The 19,415-nt window shown below is 36.5% G+C and overlaps 1 protein-coding gene across 1 annotated transcript in view; it reads left to right on the top strand.

Annotated features, from left to right (window-relative positions):
- SCP2 (sterol carrier protein 2) overlaps nucleotides 1-19,415 on the top strand; it is a 127,922-nt gene that overhangs the window by 51,795 nt on the left and 56,712 nt on the right. The window contains 1 exon segment of the mRNA XM_058717355.1: nucleotides 8,761-8,868. Coding sequence (XP_058573338.1) covers nucleotides 8,761-8,868 — 108 coding nt within the window.

The raw sequence follows: 19,415 nt of genomic DNA, 5'->3' as shown, positions 1-19,415 counted from the left end.
CCATGCTTATGGATTGGAAGAATGAATATTGTGAAAATATCCATAAGAATATTCCCAGAGGAATCTATAGATTCAATGTAATCCCTATTAAGATACCAATAGTATCTTTCATAGAACTAGAACATACTTCATTTTTTTTAATGTTTATTTTTATTTTTGAGAGAGAGAGAGAGCACAAGGTGGGAAGGGACAGAGAAAGAGGGACAGAGGGTCCAAAGCAGGCTTCTTGCTGACAGTGTCAAGCCCAATGTGGGGCCTGAACTCACGAACCTCGAGATCATGACCTGAGCTGAAGTCAGACGCTCAACCAACTGAGCCACCAAGGTGTACCTAGAACAGATCATTCTAAAATTTGTATAGAACTATAAAGGGCCTCAAATAGCCAAAGCAATCTTGAGAAAGAAGAATAATAGCTGGAGGTATCCCAATCTCTGATTTCAAGATATACTACAAAACTGTAGTAATCAAAACGGCATGACACTGGCATAAAAATAGGCACATAGATCACTGGAAGAGGAGAGCCCAGAAATAAACCTACTTCTTGTATGGTCAATTAATCTACAACTAAGGAAGCAAGAATATACAATGGGAAAAGACAGTCTCTTCAGTAAATAGTGCTAGGAAAACTGGACAGCTACATTAGACCACTTTCTTACACCATACACAAAAATAAACTCAAAATGGATTAAAGACCTAAAGTTCAGACCTGAAACCATAAAACTTTTAAAAGAAAACATAGGTGGTAATCTCTTGGACACATTAACCTTAGCAACATTTTATTTTTTTTTATAAAATTTTTTTTTTTAACATTTATTTATTTTTGAGACAGAGCATGAACAGGGGAGGGGCAGAGAGAGAGAGGGAGACACAGAATCTGAAGCAGGCTCCAGGCTCTGAGCCATCAGCCCAGAGCCTGACGCGGGGCTCAAACTCACGGACCACGATCGTGTCCTGAGTTGAAGTTGGACGCTTAACCGACTGAGCCACCCAGGCGCCCAAACCTTAGCAACATTTTAATGGATATGTCTCCTCAGGCAAGGGAAACAAAAGCCACAATAAACTTTTGGGACTACACCAAAATAAAAAGCTTTTACACAGCAAAGGAAGCTATCAACAAAACAAAAAGGCAACTTCCTGAATGGGAGAAGATATTTGCAAATGATGTATGTGATAATGAGTTAATGTCCAACATATATAAAGAATTTATACAAGTCAACATGAAAAAACCCAAATAATCTGATTAAAAGTGGGTAGAGGACCTGAATAGGCATTTTTCCAGAGAAGACATACAGATGGCCAACAGACACATGAAAAAGATTGTGAACATCACTCGTCATCAGAGAAATGCATATCAAAACCGCAATGAGATACCACTTCACATCAGTCACAATACCGAATATCAAAAAGACAAGAAATAAGTGTTGGCAAGGATGTAGAGAAAAGAGAACACTTATGCGCAGTTGATGGGAATATAAATTGTTATAATCACTGTGGAGAACAGTATGGAAGTTCCTCGGAAAATTTAAAAAAATGCACCTGGGCGCTTCAGTTGTTAAGCATCTGACTTCAGCTCAGGTCATGATCTCAGTTTATGAGTTTGAGTCCCACATTGGGTGAACTTGAGCCCCGCATTGGGTGAGCACTAGCCATGCTTTGGGTGAACAGGAGCCCTGCTTTGAGTGAGCCCTGCTTCTCTCTCTCTCTCTCTCTTTCTTCCCTTTCTCCCTCTCTCTGCCCCTCCTGGGATTCTCTCTCGCGCTCTCTCTCTCTCTCTGCCTCTTGTTCACTTGTGCCCTCTCTCTCTCTCTCAAAAATAAATAAATAAATAAAAAATAGAAACATCATGCAATCCAGTAACCCACTACTAGGTATTTACCCAAAGAAAGCAAAAACACTAATTTGAAAAGATATATGCACCCCTATGTTTATTGCAGCATTATTTACCACAGCCACAATATGGGAGCAACCCAAGTGTCCATCAGTAGATGACTGGATAAAGATGGGGTGTGTGTGTGTGTGTGTGTATGTGTGTGTATGTGTATATACACACACACACACACACACACATATACACACATATACGTACATATGTATACATGTATGCATATATATACATATACATACACACACACATATATATACATATATATGTATCTATATATACATATATATTTACAATGGAATATTACTTGGCCATAAAAAAGAATGAGATCTTGCCATTTGTGACAACATGGATAGATGTAGAGGGTATTATGCTAAGTAAAATAAGTCAGACAGAGAAAGTCTAGTTTTCTTCTTTTCTTGGTTTTGGCATTAGAGTTACGTTGGCCTCATAAAACAAATTGACCATTCTATATTTTCTGTAACCATTTTATATTTTCTGACAAAGTTTGTGTAACCTAAAGAATTTACCAATGTAATCAAGTAGTTTTAAGTTTTCTTTTTGGGAAAGTTGTTGATAAAAAAATTTAACAGATATGGGGCTCTTCAGATTTTCTGTGTCTTCCAGTGTCTATCAATTTTTGTAAGTTGTATTTTTAAAGAAATTTACCCATTTCATTTGTCAAATTTATTATCTGAACTTGTGTGAAGTATTCTCATATTATTCTTTTTTTTTAAGTTTATTTATTTAGAGAGAGAAAGTGTGAGAGAAAGCAACCATGAGTGGGGAGGGGCAGAGAGAGAGAGAGAGAGAGAGAGAGAGAGAGAGAGAGAGAATCCCAAGCAGCTCCATGCTGTCAGCACAGAGCCTGACTTGGGGCTGTATCCCACAAACTGTGAGATCATGACCTAAGCTGAACTCAAGAGTCAGATGCTTAATCATTTTAAACATTTAAAAAAATTTTGAACTGAATAATTATGAAATATATCAAATTTTGTAGAAGGTAGCTAAAATACTGCTTAGAGGAAAATGTGCAACTTTAAATACTTACATTTGAAAAGGAGAAAGATCTAAAATAAATGACCTAAGGTTCTCTTGTAAGAAACTTAAAGAAAACCAAAGTAAAACCAAAGTTAAAGAAAGTTAAAATTGAAGAGCCAAAATCAATGAAATGGAAAAAACAGACAATAAAGGAAATTAACAAAGCCAAAGCTGAATCTTCATAAAGCTCAACAAAACTGACAAACCTCTACCTAGATAGATCAAGAAAAAAGAAGAACACCAATCTCCAATACAAGGAATAAAAAAGAAGTTATCACTATAGATCCTATAGACATTAAAAGAATAATAGGAGAGGGACACCTGGGTGGCTCAGTTGGTTAAGTGTCCAACTCTTGATTTCGGCTCAGGTCATGATCTCGCATTTCGTGAGATTGAGCCCCACGTTGGGCTCTGTGCTGACACCATGGAACCTGCTTGGGATTCTCTCTCCCTCTCTCTCTGCCCCTCCCTCCCTCAAAATAAATAAATAAACATTAAAAAAATTTAATATCTAGGTATTTAGAATTTTCCTGGATATATTACTGTTAATTGCTTTCTAATTAATTGTGCTATAGTAAGAGAATACACTTTGATTTTGATCCTTTCAAATTTATGATTTTTACTTTATGGCTCAACATGTGGTATATATTGGTGAATTTATCTATCATTGCACTTGGAAATTATGCAGATTCTGCAGTTATCAGATGTAATGTTCTAAACATATCAATTAAATTGAGATGATTGATAGGATTTTTCAGATCTATGTCTCTAATGATTTATTTGTTTTGCTGTTATCATTTGCTGAGAGTGGTGTTAAGATCTCCTACATAAAATGTGGAATGGTCTCTCTCCCTTCTAGTTCTATCAATTTTTGCTTTATTTTGCAAGCACAAGCACATTTATAGTTGTATATCTTCTGTTTTTTTCATTATGAATATCTTGCTTTATGTCTGGTTATAGTCTTTGTTTAGAAGTCTCTTTTTGTCTGACTAACATAGTTGCTCCAGCCTTTTTATGCGTACTATTTGCATGATATATATTTTCTATTCATTAGCTTTTAATCTATTTATGTTGTTTATCTGTATAAGGTATATCTCTTGTAGGTAGTAGTGTATCATTTTTTAGCTTTTGTCAATTTCTACCTTTTTACTGGAGTATTTAAATCTGCTCTAATACAGTAACCATTAACTATATGTAATTATTGAATCCTTGAAATGTGGCTGTTCCAAATTGAGATGTGTTGTGTGAAGTACACATTGGATTTTGAAAACTTAATATGAAAAATAGAATGTAAAGTATTAATTTTTTTACTGCTTACATGTTAAAATGAAATAGTTTGGATATATTGGGTTAAATAAAATGTATATTAAACAAAATATATGTTAGAAAATTTTAAAGTACATATGTGATTTGCATTATATTTCTGTTGGACAGTGTGACTTAGATTATTAAGATCATTAACTTGACCATTTTTATCTCTTACCTGTTGTGCTCTCTGTTTTTTGTTCTGTTCTCCCTCTCCTGCTTTCTTTTGGATTATTTGAATATTTTTATTTTATGTTTTTATTTTTTGGTTTTAAATGTATATTTTTATTTCTTAGATAGTTTTTAAAAAAAGTTTATTTATTTATTTTGAGAGAGAGAGAGAGCACATGGGGAGGGGCAGAGAGAGAGGGAGAGAGTGAATACCAAGTAGGCTCCACACTGTCAGTACAGAGCCTGACGTGGGGCTCAAACTCACAAACTGTGGGACATTGACCTGAGCTGAAATCAAGAGTCAGAGGCTTAACTTCCTGAACCACCCAGGTGATCCTATTTATTTCTGATAGAGAGAGAGAGAGAGAGAGAGAGAGAGAGAGAGAGAGAGAGAGAATTCATGCGTATAAGTGGGGGAGAGGTAGAGAGGGAGAGAGAGAATCCCAACCAGGCTCCACACTGTCAGTGCAGAGCTGGATGCAGGGCTTGATCCCATGAATTGTGAGATCATGACCTGAGCCAAAGTCAAGAGTCAGATACTTAACCAACTAAGCCACCCAGGCACCTCTATTTGAATATATTTAGTATGAATTTTATTTTGTGTATTGGACTTTGGCCATATCTCTTTAGTCAGTTTCTTTGTTTTTTAATTTAATTTAATTGTATTGTATTGTATTGTATTGTATTGTATTGTATTGTATTGTATTGTATTTTCAAGTTAGTTAACATACAGTATAGTCTTGGCTTTAGGAGTAGAACCCAGTGGGGCGCCCAAGTGGCTCAGTCGGTTGAGCGTCCGACTTCGGCTCAGGTCACGATCTCACGGTCCGTGGGTTCGAGCCCCGCGTCGGGCTCTGGGCTGACGGCTCGGAGCCTGGAGCCTGTTTCGGATTCTGTGTCTCCCTCTCTCTGTGACCCTCCCCCGTTCATGCTCTGTCTCTCTCTGTCTCAAAAATAATAAAAACGTTAAAAAAATTAAAAAAAAAAAAAAAAGGAGTAGAACCCAGTGATTCATCTCTTACATATGACACCCAGTGCTCATCCCGAGAAGTGCCTTCCTTAATGCTCATCTGCCACCCATTTAACACCCCCAGTTTTTTTGGTTTTTGTTTTTGTTTTAGTGGTTGCAGGATTTCTTAACCTCAATGTTGTTGATGAATTAGATTATTCTTGGTCTTGGGGGTTGTGTATTGCAGGAAGTTTAGCAGCATTCCTGGTTTATACCCACTAAATGCCTAATACCTCTAATACATAGAAATAAGGGATCCTCTTCTCTGCCTCTCTCCTCTGTGAACTTTCTCTTTTACTCTCTGACCTGTATGGGTTTCTTTTCCTCATTCCTCTGGTTAGAAAAATGGAGTTTCTGTTAGAGTTTTGGCAACCTATGCTTCCCTGCTGCCAGTAATGCTCCAGGATGGTGCTCACCCTTGGAACAAAGCTGTTGAGAGAGCCTAAAAAGAGAAAACTTGGAATTTACCCTTGTATAGTGGCTTCTCCAAGTTTTAACTCTCCATGATTCCCCTGCGTTTGTTGACTTTTCAGAGTCTTCAAGTAGTTGTTTTTTGTATTTTATCTAGTGTTTTATATTGTAAACAGTGGGAGACATAGGCTATAGTGAATATATATGCTATGCTGCCTTAGTAGAACTGGAACATAATCTCAAGGTTTTAAATATATATACATTTTGATATATGATGATGACTTTCAAAATTCTATCCCTAGCTTACACCACTTCCCTGATCTCTAGACTTATATGTCCAGCTGCCTATTTTTCAAGAGTTTTTTGGATGTCTCATTAGCATCTCAAATCCAAGTCCAAATTGAGCTTCTGCTGTGACCCAGACTTCCTCCTTCCTCAGTCTTCCCCATTCTCCTTTTGCTCCAGTTCCTCTCATTCTTTCATAGCCCCCTTGGAATCCATCTCTAAGTCCTGGTGGCTATGGACTCTGCCTTCTAAATATATCCAGAATACAACCATATCTTACCACTTTTTATCACTACCAGCCTAGTCCAGACCACCGTTATTTCTCACTTACATTATTGCAGTAGTCTCATAACTGGCACCCCTTCTTCTGCCTTGTCTCCTTATGGTTTATTTTCTATAATGAAGCTTTCATGGTTCTGTTAAAAGCATACAGCAGATCAATATCATTCCTCTGATCGTCTCGTTCAGGAGTAAAAGCCAAATGTGATCGGTCCCTTTTATTCCCCTCTCACATCTTTCTGACTTCTACATCTCCGACTCTTTTACTTTGCTGCAGCTGCATTGGGCTCTTTCCTCAAACACTCCAGACTTACTTCTAGCTCAGGGCCTTTCTTTGTTCCACATATCCATATGATTTGCTCCCTTATTCCCTTAAGGTCTTTGACCAAATGTCAAAGTGGAAGACTTCTCCCATAACTTGGTTTAAAATGTGAACTCCTTACCCTGTCTTTTTGGTCCCAACACTTACTGTACCCCCTTTCCTGCCTTTACCCCACCCCATGGTTCTTATCACCACTCTGTTATATATCTTACTTTCATTACATATTGTCTGTCTCTTCCTTACACCTCTCCTGACAGTGAAGTTAATTCCATTAGAACGGGGATATTTGCTTCATTATTGCTGTATCCCCTAGCTTCCAGTGCAGTTTTGGCACATAATTGCTTTCTATTTATTTTCTTATCGGTGGCCCATAAGAATGGTTGTTTTAGTACTTTCATCTCTGGATCACTTTTAGTTGATGGGCTCAAGATATTGCCAGTGGAATCTTCTAATACTTAATAGGTGTATATATTATAAAAAAGAAAATGCAGTGAATTATTCCATTCTTGGGGTTGGTTTGTATTCAGTCTGCTATTACTTGGTATAGTAACAATATTTAGGAGTTCTAAAAGCAGTAATAGCAGGTAGAATACCTGTTATGACCAGAGCCTTGTTTCAGGCTCTATGTCAGAAACACCAAAAAATAAAAGAATGCCTCAGTGGATGGTTTTTAATCTACAACCTAGATTTAAAGTGAAATTAGAAGTGTTAGTCATAGGGGTTTCTGGGTGGCTCAGTCAGTGGAGCATGTGACTTTTGATCTCAGGATTGTGAGTTTGAGCCCTACACAGGGTGTAGAAATTACTTAAAAATAAACTCATAAAAAAAAAAGTGTGAGTCATAAAAAATTTTGTGATTAGTGTGTTTCATTTTACCAATAGAGAAACTCTTTGGTTTTTGAAGGCAATAAAATATATTGGTTAAGAACATGGGCTATGAAGCCAGGCTGCCTGATGACTAATCCTAGATTAGTCCCCTGCTGTTGCCTTGGCTAGTTACTTAACATCTATGTGACTGTTGCCTCATCTGTAAAATGGGAATGATAACACATACTTCATAGTGTTGAGGATTAAATTATGTAGATATATGTAATAATTAGAACAAGGCCTGACACAAAGGGAGTACATAAAAGCTATTAGCCATCTCTGACAGTACCATAACCACCATCTTTCTTTGGAGGTTCCACTTCATTATCAGAAATACCAGCTGGAAGAATATTTTATAGCCTACATGGATTTTTATTTACTCCTTAACCACCTGGAAGAATGACCAGAGAGTTGATAGAAATGTTGAAGCCACCAAGCATGTAATTTTCATTTTCTTTTAAGCTTATGCTTATGGCTCAACAGTATTTTCATCTACTTCATTTCATCCCTTCATTTCATGTCCCATGCTCTCCCCTCGGCTTCCTGGGAATGTTTATAGATCATATAACAGTGCAATTGAAAATAAAAATGAATACATTGGGCACAATTATGGATTTTTAAAGCTGATGCAATTATTTTAGTTATAGTATTGGATCCACTTCCATTCTTCGGGGTCTTTGAATCTCTGTTATATTTGTAGCAATTTTGGAAGCCAGAGAGCTCTTAAGAAATTCTAAATAGGAACTCTGTTTAATGTATGAAATGTTCTTAAAATATAAATCTTTATTACTCAGTATTTATTATGTAGCTTTTAAAAGTGCTTATATCAGAGGGTGCCTGGGTGGCTCAGTTGGTTAAGCATCCAAGTTCGGCTCAGGTCATGATCTCACTGTTTGTGGGTTCAAGCCCTGTGTCAGCTCTGTGCTGACAGCTCAGAGCCTGGAGATTGCTTTGGATTCTGTGTCTCCCTCTCTCTCTGCCCCTCCCCCATACTCTCTTTCTCTCTCAAAAATAAATAAACATTAAAAAAATTTTTTTAAAAAGAAGTGCTTATATCAGTTCGATATTAGTTTGAACTGTTAAGAAATGTTTACTATAAGAAGATCTTGGCTATACTGAAATTAAAAAAAAAACGTATCATTTGGACCAATGTTGTTTTTAACCTTTGTGAATATTATTTTTCCTTTAGGGCAAGGTGGAAAACTGGTTGATAGGGGAGATAATACTTATGGAGGAAAGTGGGTCATAAATCCTAGTGGTGGATTGATTTCAAAGGGACATCCACTGGGAGCTACAGGTAATACTACACACACATTTCCTAATTTTTTTGTTATCATTTTTTATATAATTGTGAATGGTTTAGCCATTGATTTGAATGAAGGATTGTATTCTCTGAACCTGGTAGCCAGTGCTTTAAATGATTATTTAGTCATGTTATTTTAAATTTTCCTTTAAGTATAGTGCATTTTAATAATCTTAACTGATGAAAATTTGAATTAGGTGAAACTCTAAATTCAATATACATATACTTTTTTAAATATTTTTTTAATGTTTATTTATTTGGAGAGAGAGAGAGAGCGAGCGTGCAAGCAGGGGAGGGCTCAGAGAGAGAGAATCCTAAGCAGGCTCCACACTGTCAGTGCAGAGCCTGATGTGGGGCTCGAACCCATGAACCATGAGATCACAACCCGAGCCCAAGTCAGGCATCTAACTGACTGAGCCACCCAGGTGCCCCAACATACATATATTTTTTAAGTTTGATTATTTTCAAATAGGTGTACAATTTAAATTAAAATGTTCCAAATAGAGATCTTGCTAGACATGCTGGATGGATAAGAATAACTTGAAATGAGCACATTATTTGTATATAGTTGTATATGTGGTTGGTGTTACATGGAAATTTTTTTCTCTGGAGAATTGGACTAGAAGTTATGAAATAAGAATTTTACTTTGACTTTACTGCTGATTGGCCGTGTGACTATTTTGATTAGTTATCAATTAGTCAATTAATCACTTTGAATCTTAGTTTCCTTAATTGTAAAATGAAATTATACCAAAAAAGTTTATAAAATAATTTAGTACTAAAATCTGGGATTTGTTTTTATGAAGATAGCTGAGCTTTGTATTTTTTCATATTGTCTTATATATTAAATATTTTATAAATTATTACAAATTCCAAAATAGAGAAGTTAGAATTAACAGTGTATTCATTATAGCAATTAACTGGTTTATTTTTACCACTTAAATTTAGTAAGCTTATTATCTAGTGAATAGATACTTGTAAACAGAGAGTAAGAGATAGGTAGGCAGATGTGCACACATAGATAGTTGCAGTATAAGGTGCCACCTTGTTATTTATTTTGTCTGGTTTGTTTTTTGGTTCTTTTCTCTTTTTTGTGCTTTTTGTTCATTGGGTGTTTTTTAGAATTTTATTTTCTCTTTTCTGTTGAATTATTTCTTTTTCTTATTTCTTAGTGGTTGCTGTAGAATGTGCAACATACATCTTTAATTTAACCACAGTCTACCTTCAAATAATGTTATGCCATTTTACATATAATGTAAGGGACTTTTACAACAGCATATTTCCAAGCACTTCCAAAATATTTGTAAACCCCACAGTATACTATTGTTATTATTGCTCTGAACAATCCACCATATTTCGAAGTAATCTGAAAATGAGGGGAATGAGAGTGATATTACTGGGAGTGACAGAATAACAATATCTGACAAATACTCTCCTTTATAAAAGTACTAAGAACACTTGCAAAAATTGTCAAGACTGGGGCGCTTGGGTGGCTCAGTTGGTTAAGCCTCCAACTCTATCTCAGCTCAGGTCTTGATCTCAAGGTTGTGAGTTCAAGCACCACATTGGGCTCCGCACTGGGTGTGAAGCCTACTTAAAAAAAAAAATTGTCAAGATCAAGTTTTTACAGAACTCTGGAAATTAACCAAAGGTTTGCAACAATCTGGGGGAACATTTTTAAAAACAGTCTGCTGCATCTCCATAAGAACACTAAGCTTTAATGGCATTTTGACTTGCTCTAATACCACTCCCCTTTGCCCCAGCTCCATGGTAGTCTTGAAAGCAGTAGCCTGCAATCATGGTAGAAACCAGCAGCCTGGCCAGCACTGGAGGAGTCAAAATGTAATTGGAGTTCTTTCAAAGCCCCATTCTTAGAGAATTGTCATTATTTGACCTGACAGTTCCCTGGTAAACCATTCTTAAAATGCTTGTCTTTATGTAACCTGACACAGAACTTGCAGAGTATTTTCTCCAGAATCACTTGTTAAGAATAATTAACAACAATTGGCTTAACAACATAGCTGCCTGAGGTGCTGATAATTGGGACAAAAGACCCAACCAAAAACCTTAAAAGAAAAAACCGGGGAATGAGATGTCTATTAAGGGTCTTTGAAAAGATCTGACATGTCCCTAAGAATCTAGAACACCCAGTATATACATGAAGATTGTATGTATGTTCAAGGCTTTCTTCATGCTCAGAAAAGACCTAACAAGATCTTAAGCTCTTACCTCTGGCTAACCTTGGGGCTCTGCGCAATTGGGAAGTAGAGGCTAAGGTGAAGTTGTAAACTGCCTGGCTGAGTGCCCCAATACACACACACACACACACACACACACACACACACACACACACGCAGCTTCAGCAAAAACTGGGAGACTTATTAGTTCCAGACACTTAAGAAAATCTCTGTCCAGCCATTAGCTAACCACTAAGGTAACCAAGAAGAAAATATAATGATCAATTGTGACAAAGAATATAGACTTTACAGAATCAGTTTGGAAAAGTCAACAACAAACTCTGAGAAAGGGGAAGAATCTGATTTCTAGAGTTGCCATATTGTATTATATAAAATAGCCAGTTTTTAACAAAAAAATGTGAGACATGCAAAGAAACAAGAAAGTATGGCCCATACATAGGGGAAAAACAGTCAATAGAAACTGAGGTAGGCCAAGCTTTGAATTTACTAGACAAAGACAATCATCTACTTAAGTGTGTTCAAAGAATTAAAGGAAGCTATATCTAAAGAACTAAAGGAAAGTGTCACAACCAAATAAAAAATATCAATTACTAGGTAGAAATTATAGAAAAGAACCAAATATATTCTGGCATTGAGAAGTATAGTAACTGGAATGAAAAATTCACTAGAGGGTCTCAATACCAAATATGAGCAGGCAGAAGAAAAAATCGGTAAAAGTTTTAGGTAAGTCAATTGAAATTATCCAGGCTGATGAACAGAAAAAAAAAAAAAAAAGAAGAAGAAGGAGAAAAATGAACAGAGCCTCAGAGACCTGTGGGACCCCAGCAACACTAACAGCATAAACGTAGTGACCTCAGAAGGAGAGGAGAAAAAGGGGCAGAGAGAATATTTGAAGAAATAATGGCTGATAACTCCCCAAACTTGAGGAAAAAACATTTATATGCATATTGAAGAAGTTCAACAAACTTCAAGTAGGAATATCTCAAAGAGATTTACACTTAGACACATCATAGTCAAACTGTTGGAAGTAAAAGTATATTGAAAACATCAAGGGAGAAGATTCATCATGTACAAGCATTCCTCAGTAAGGCTTAACAGCTGATTTTGTTTCAGAAACTATTGAAGCAGTGTGATGAAAGAAAGTGCTAAGGAACAATTCTGTATTCAGTGAAACTACCCTTTAAAAATGAAGGAGGGGGCACTGGGTGGCTCAGTCAGTTGAGCAACGGACTCTTAATTTCAGTTTAGGTCATAATCTCATGGTTCATGGGATCGAGCCCCATGTCAGGCTCTGTGCTGACAGCATGGAGCCTGCTTGGAATTCTCTCTCTCTGTCTCTCTCTGCCCCTCCCCGACTAGCACATGCACATGTGTGTGCATGTGGGTACGTACTCTGTCTCTATAAATATTAAAAATAAATAAATAAAAATGAAGGAGAAATGAAGACATTCCCAGATAAACAAAAATTGAGAGAATTTATCACTAGACCTCTCCTATAAGAAATCCTTTATAAAGAGATAGTGAAATGAAAGAACACTATATATAGCAATCCAGGCCTTCCTAAAGAAGGAAGAAAGGTCTCAGATACACAACCTAACCTTACACCTTAAAGAGCTGGGAAAAGATGAGCAAATAAAACCCAAAACCAGCAGAAGACAGGAAATAATAAAGATTAGAGCAGAAATTAATGCTATTGAAGCCAAAACAAACAAACAAAACAAACAAACAAAAAAAACCCAGTAGAACAGATCAATGAAACCAGAAGCTGGTTCTTTGAAAGAATTAACAAAATTGATAAACCCCTAGCCAGTTTGATCAAAAAGAAAAAGGAAAGGACCCAAATAAATAAAATCAAGAATGAAACAGGAGAAATCACAACCAACACAGCAGAAATAAAAACAATAATAAGAAAATACTATGAGCAATTATGCACCAGTAAAATGGGCAATCTGGAAGAAATGGACAAATTCCTAGAAACATATACACTACCAAAACTGAAACAGGAAGAAATAGAAAGTTTGAACACACCCATAACCAGTAAAGAAATTGGATTAGTAATCAAAAATCTCCCAAAAAACAAGAGCCCAGAGCCAGATGGCTTTCCCCGGGGAATTCTACCAAAGATTTAAGGAAGAGTTAACACCTATTTTCTTGAAGCTGTTCCAAGAAATAAAAATGGAAGGAAAACTTCGAAACTCTTTCTATGAAGCCAGCATTACCTTGATTCCAAAACCAGACAAAGACCCCACTAAAAAGGAGAACTGTAGACCAATTTCCCTGATGAACATGGATGCAAAAATCCTCAAGATATTAGCCAACTGGATCCAACAATACATTAAAAAAATTATTCACCACGACCAAGTGGGATTTATACCTGGGATGCAGGACTGGTTCAATATTCGCAAAACAATCAATGTGATTCATCACATCAATAAAAGAAAGGACAAGAATCATGTGATCCTCTCAATAGATGCAGAGAAAGCATTTGACAAAATACAGCATCCTTTCTTGATAAAAACCCTCGAGAAAGTAGGGATAGAAGGATCATACCTTGAGATCATAAAAGCCATATATGAAAGACCCAACACTAATATCATCCTCAATGGGGAAAACTGAGAGCTTTCCCCCTAAGGTCAGGAACAAGACAGGGGTGTCTACTCTCGCCACTGTTATTCAACAAAGTATTAGAAGTCTTAGACTCAGCCATCAGACAACACAAAGATATAAAGGCATCCAAATTGGCCAGGAGGATGTCAAACGTTCACTCTTTGCAGATGACATGATACCCAAATGGAAAACCCAAAAGATTCCACCAAAAAACTGCTAGAACTGATTCATGCATTCAGCAAAATTTCAGGATATAAAATCAATGCACAGAAATTGGTTGCATTCCTATACACCAACAATGAAGCAACAGAAAGAGAAATCAAGGAATCGATCCCATTTACAATTGCACCAAAACCCATAAAATGCCTAGGAATAAATCTAACCAAAGAGGTGAAATATCTATACACTGAAAACTATAGAAAGTTTATGAAAGAAATTGAAGAAGAAACAAATAGAAAACAAATGGAAAAATGTTCCATGCTCCTAGGTAGGAAGAACAAATATTATTAAAATGTCAATACTACCCAAAGCAATCTACATAGTCAATGTAATCCCTATCAAAATAACACCAGCATTCTTCACAGAGCTAGAGCAAACAATTCTAAAATTTGTATGGAACCAGAAAAGACCCTGAATAATCAAAGCAATCTTGAAAAAGAAGACCAAAGCAGGAGGCATCACAGTCCTGGATTTCAAGCTGCATTATAAAGCTGTAATCATCAAGACAGTTTGGTACTGGCACAAAAACAGACACTCAGATCAATGGAACAGAATAGAGAACCCAGAAACGGACCCACAAACATATAGCCAACTATCTTTGACAAAGCAGGAAAGAATATCCAATGGAATAAAGACAGTCTCTTCAGCAAGTGGTGCTGGGAAAACTGGAAAGTGACATGCAGAAAAATGAACCTGGACCACTTTCTTACACCATACACAAAAATAAACTCAAAATGGATGAAAAACCTCAATGTAAGACAGGAAGCCATCAAAATCCTTGAGGAGAAAGCAGGCAAAACCTCTTTGATCTTGGCCCTAGCAATTTCTTACTCAACATATCTCTGGAGGCAAGGGAAACAAAAGCAAAAATGAACTATTGGACCTCATAAAAATAAAAAGCTTCTGCACAGCAAAGGAAACAAATCAGCAAAACTAAAAGGCAGCTGACAGAATGGGATAAGATGTTTGCAAATGACATGTCGGATAAAGGGTTAGTATCCAAAATCTATAAAGAACGTATCAAACTCCACACCCAAAAAGTCCAAAAAATAATCCAGTGAAGAAATGGGCAAAAGACATGAATAGACACTTCTCCAAAGAAGACATCCAGATGCCAACCAAGACATGAAAAAATGTTCAACTTCACTTATCATCAGGAAAATACAAATCAAAACCACAATGAGATACCACCTCACACATGTCAGAATGGTTAACATTAACAACTCAGGCAACAACAGATGTTGGTGAGGATGTGGAGAGAGAGGATCTCTTTTGCACTGCTGGTGGGAATGCAAACTGGTCCCATACTCTGGGACACAGTATGGAGGTTCCTCAAAAAATTAAAAATAGAGGGGCGCCTGGGTGGCTCCGCTGACTATGCAACTGACTTCAGCTCAGGTCATGGTCTTGCGGTTCGTATGTTCGAGCCCTGTGTCAGGCTTTGTGCTGACAGCTTAGAGCCTGGAACCTGCTTCAGATTCTGTGCCTCACTCTCTCTGCCCCTCCCCTACTCACACTCTGTCTCTCTCTCCTTCAAAAATAAATAACACTAAAAAATTTAAAAAAATTAAAAGTAGAACTACCCTACAACCCAGCAGTTGAACTACTAAGTATTTATCCAAAGGATATAGGTATGCTGTTTCGAAGGGACACATGCACCCCAATGTTTATAGCAGCACTATCAACAATAGCCAAAGTATGGAAAGAGCCCAAATGTCCATCAATGGATGAATGGATATAGAAGATGTGGTATATCTATACAATAGAGTATTACTCGGCAATCAAAAAGAATGAAATCTTGCCATTTGCAACTATGTGGATAGGAACTAGAGGGTATTATGTGAAGCGAAATTAGTCAGAGAAAGATAAGTATCATATGACTTCACTCATATGAGGACTTTAAGACACAGAACAGATGAACATAAGGGAAGGGAAGCAAAAATAATATAAAAACAGGGAGGGGGACAAAACATAAGAGACTCTTAAATATGGAGAGCAAACAGAGGGTCACTAGAGGGGTTGTAGGAGGGGGGATGGGCTAAATGGGTAAGGGGCATTAAGGAATCTACTCCTGAAATCACTGTCGCCCTATATGCTAACTAACTTGGACATAAATTAAAAAAAAAAAAATAACAGCAGGAATAAACCCATAGCAAAATGAGAAAAAAAAAAAAAGAAAACACTAGACAGTGGAATAAAGAGCATATGAAGAAATACAGAGCATTAGTAGTAGCATTAGTAGTAGGTGTATTTGTAAATATAAAGACAATAGCAGTACATTATTTTGGCATGTTTCTCCCCTCCTGTCCAGCTGCATGAAGCAATAATCTGAGTTGATAGACATACAATGCATAAAAATGTTATTTGTATGACAGTGACAACACAAAGGAGGGTGGAGGTAACATAGCTGACCATTTTTGTATACTATTGAAGTTAAGTTGGAGGGGCACCTGGGTGGGTTAGCCAGTTAAGCGTCTGACTTGGGCTCAGGTCATGATCTCACAGTTCGTGAGTTTGAGCCCTGTGTCTGGCTCTGGGCTTATAGCTCAGAGCCTGGAACCTGCTTCGGATTCTGTGTCTCCCTCTCTCTCTGACTCTCCTACATTCATTCTCTATCTCTCTCTCTCTCAAAAAAAATAAACATTAAAAAAAAAAGAAATTATGTTGGTATTAATTCAAACTAGGTTGGTATAAATTAAGATGTTAACTGTAATTCCTAGAGTAACCACTAAAAAATAGCTTTCAAACATAGGAAAGAGCACCTCCTGGGTGGCTTAGTTGGTTAAGTGTCCAACTTCAGCTTAGGTTATGATTTCATCCTTCGTGGGTTCAAGCCCTGCATTGGACTCTGTACTGACAGCTCAGAGCCTGCAGCCTGCTTTGGATTCTGTGTCTCCCTCTCTCTCTGCCCCTCCCCTGCTTTGCTCTCTTTCTGTCTCTCAAAAATAAATAAATGTTAAGAAAAAACATATAGGAAAGATAGTGAAAAAATATATAGTAAAATGACAAAGAATGAAAATGGTATACTAGAAAATACATATTTAATACACAAGAAGGAAATAAGGGAGAAATAGAGGGATTAAAAAAGACAAAATTTTAAGAGAATGAGAAAATAAGCCAGACTGAGAGAAAATATTTGCAAAAGACATATCTGCTAAAGGACTATTATCTAAAGGAAACAAAGAATTCTTATAAAGTAAATAATAAGAAAATGAACAATATGATTAAAAATTGGGCAAAAGACCCAAACAGACACTTCACCAAAGAAGATATAGAGTGTCAAATAAGCATGTGGAAAGATCTTTAACATCATATGTCATTAGAGAATTGCAAATTAAAACCGTAGGATACCATTACATACCTATTAGAATGTCCCAGATCCAAAATGGTGACAACACCAAATGCTGGCAAGTTTTTACAAAATGAAATATTCCCTACACTTATCATGAGCACTGAGTAATGTGTAGAATTGTTGAATCGCTATACTGTGCACCTGAAACTAATATAACACTGCATGTTAACTATAATGGAGTAAAATTAAAAATAAAAAAAATGAAACATCCTCCACCATACAATTCAGGAGTTGTGCTCATTGACATTCACCCAGATGAGTTGAAAACTTATGTCCACATAAAAATCTGCACATGGATGTTTATAGCAGCTTTATTTAAATTGCCAAAACTTAGAAGCAACCAAAATGTCCTTCAGAAGGTGAATGAATACATAAATGATGGTGCATCCAGACAATATAATATTAGTCATTGCTAACAAAATATTAGCTATCAAGTATTGAAAAGACATGGAGGAACCTTATGTGCATATTACTTAGGTGAAAGAAGCTGATCTGAAAAGGCTACATACTCATATGATTCCAAATGTATAACATATGGAAGTAGTAGAAGGATCATGTGTTAGAGGAGAGGGAAGGAAGAAGGTATACAGCATAGAGGAAAAGGGCATGAGACTGTTCTGTGTGATACTACAGTGGCAGCTACACGTGATTGTACATTTGTCAAATGTATACAACACCAGAAGCCAGGTGGTGAGCTTAGCTTTCAGGTCAATGGAACTATTGTTGTGTCTAAGACTGCTAAACTAGCAGAACCCAAAGTTTCAGGAATGACAAAATTTTCCTAGTAGATTATTAAGGATAACAGTGAGAGGAGCTACTCCCTTTTCCATCTTTTGATCCTTTTTGTAGTGACTATAGAGAAATAGCACCATTAATTCAAAATATGTTCCACATTTTGGAGGGTGTGACTCCAGCACTACAAAGTGCTGCTGGTACCATTATAGCGTCTTCAAAAGGCTTTTACATTATACTATCAGATCAACTGCTTCAGAGTGATAGACTACATTGTAAGCCCAATGAATGCTGTGAGTAGGTGTTCATCCCTGTATTCATTTATTGAGGCTATTAAATGAGCTTCTTAACCAGAGAAAATACTATTTGGAATACCATGTTGGCAAATCCAGCACAAAGATCAAGAATAAAACGCTAGGAGATATAAAAACTAAAGGTATAGGTGGAGAGGAAGATACATTTAAGAATAATAAGAATATATGGTCAGTTATTCAAGGGAGGAATGTTTCAAAAGTTAAGTCATCAGGCCAGAAAAGTTAAATTGATAGAGTGAAAAGTGTCCTTTGGATTTCACTATTATCAAGCCATTGGAAGTACTGGAACAATTTTATTGAAATGTTTTGCTAGAAACACATGGGAATGCAGAAATAAATAGAAGTGGGAAAGTAGCAACAATAGTGCAGATTAACTTTTAGGAGCAGTGGCTGTGAATGGAAAGGTTGATGTACCTCAATTGCAGGGGTGTGTTCTGTATGACTGAAGTCTTGGGATTTGATCTTAGCCTCTTCATTCTTTTCAGTATACAGCTTTGTTGCTCCTAGTTTTTGTTGTTGTTTTTAATATGTAAAATGGGAATAAATAAACAACCTATATCTACCTTACAGAGTTGTTCTGTGGATTAAATTAGGAAATATGTATATGTGAAGTATATAGCACAGTTCCCAAAATGGGGTAGAAAAACAATAACTGCTAGTATTCTCCTCCTACAATTTCTGTAAAAGGATGCCATATTGGATCTAGGTAACTGTTTGTAGCTGGTAATAAAGTCATTGTTTGTATCACAACATGGAAAATGTATAACTATTTCAGGAGAACAACATTCTTTAATTTGTAGAGAAAGTAATTTTTCTTCTAGTATGACAGCCTCAAGGCATTAATTTCTCTATATAATTAGTTTACCCAGTACTACACCGACATTTTTAAACTACTTTTCTGCCTTTAGTAAATAGACTAAACTCTTTCCTTTATCCCTCCAAAGAGGTAGGTCATACGTCAATGTTGACTTTTTGCTAATGGGACATAAAGAAGTCTGAGTGATAATAAATATTTCTGTGGTATGGTCATTGAAGCCCCATAGAGTTGTAGTTTGCACTTCTGGGAAAGATGGTGAAGTAGAAAGACCCTAAGTTCACTTTGTCTCATGGATACAAGTA

This window comes from Neofelis nebulosa, chromosome 2 (genome assembly GCF_028018385.1).
Source record: "Neofelis nebulosa isolate mNeoNeb1 chromosome 2, mNeoNeb1.pri, whole genome shotgun sequence".
Lineage (NCBI taxonomy): Eukaryota > Metazoa > Chordata > Mammalia > Carnivora > Felidae > Neofelis > Neofelis nebulosa.
This window is presented reverse-complemented; position numbering and strand designations above follow the sequence as displayed.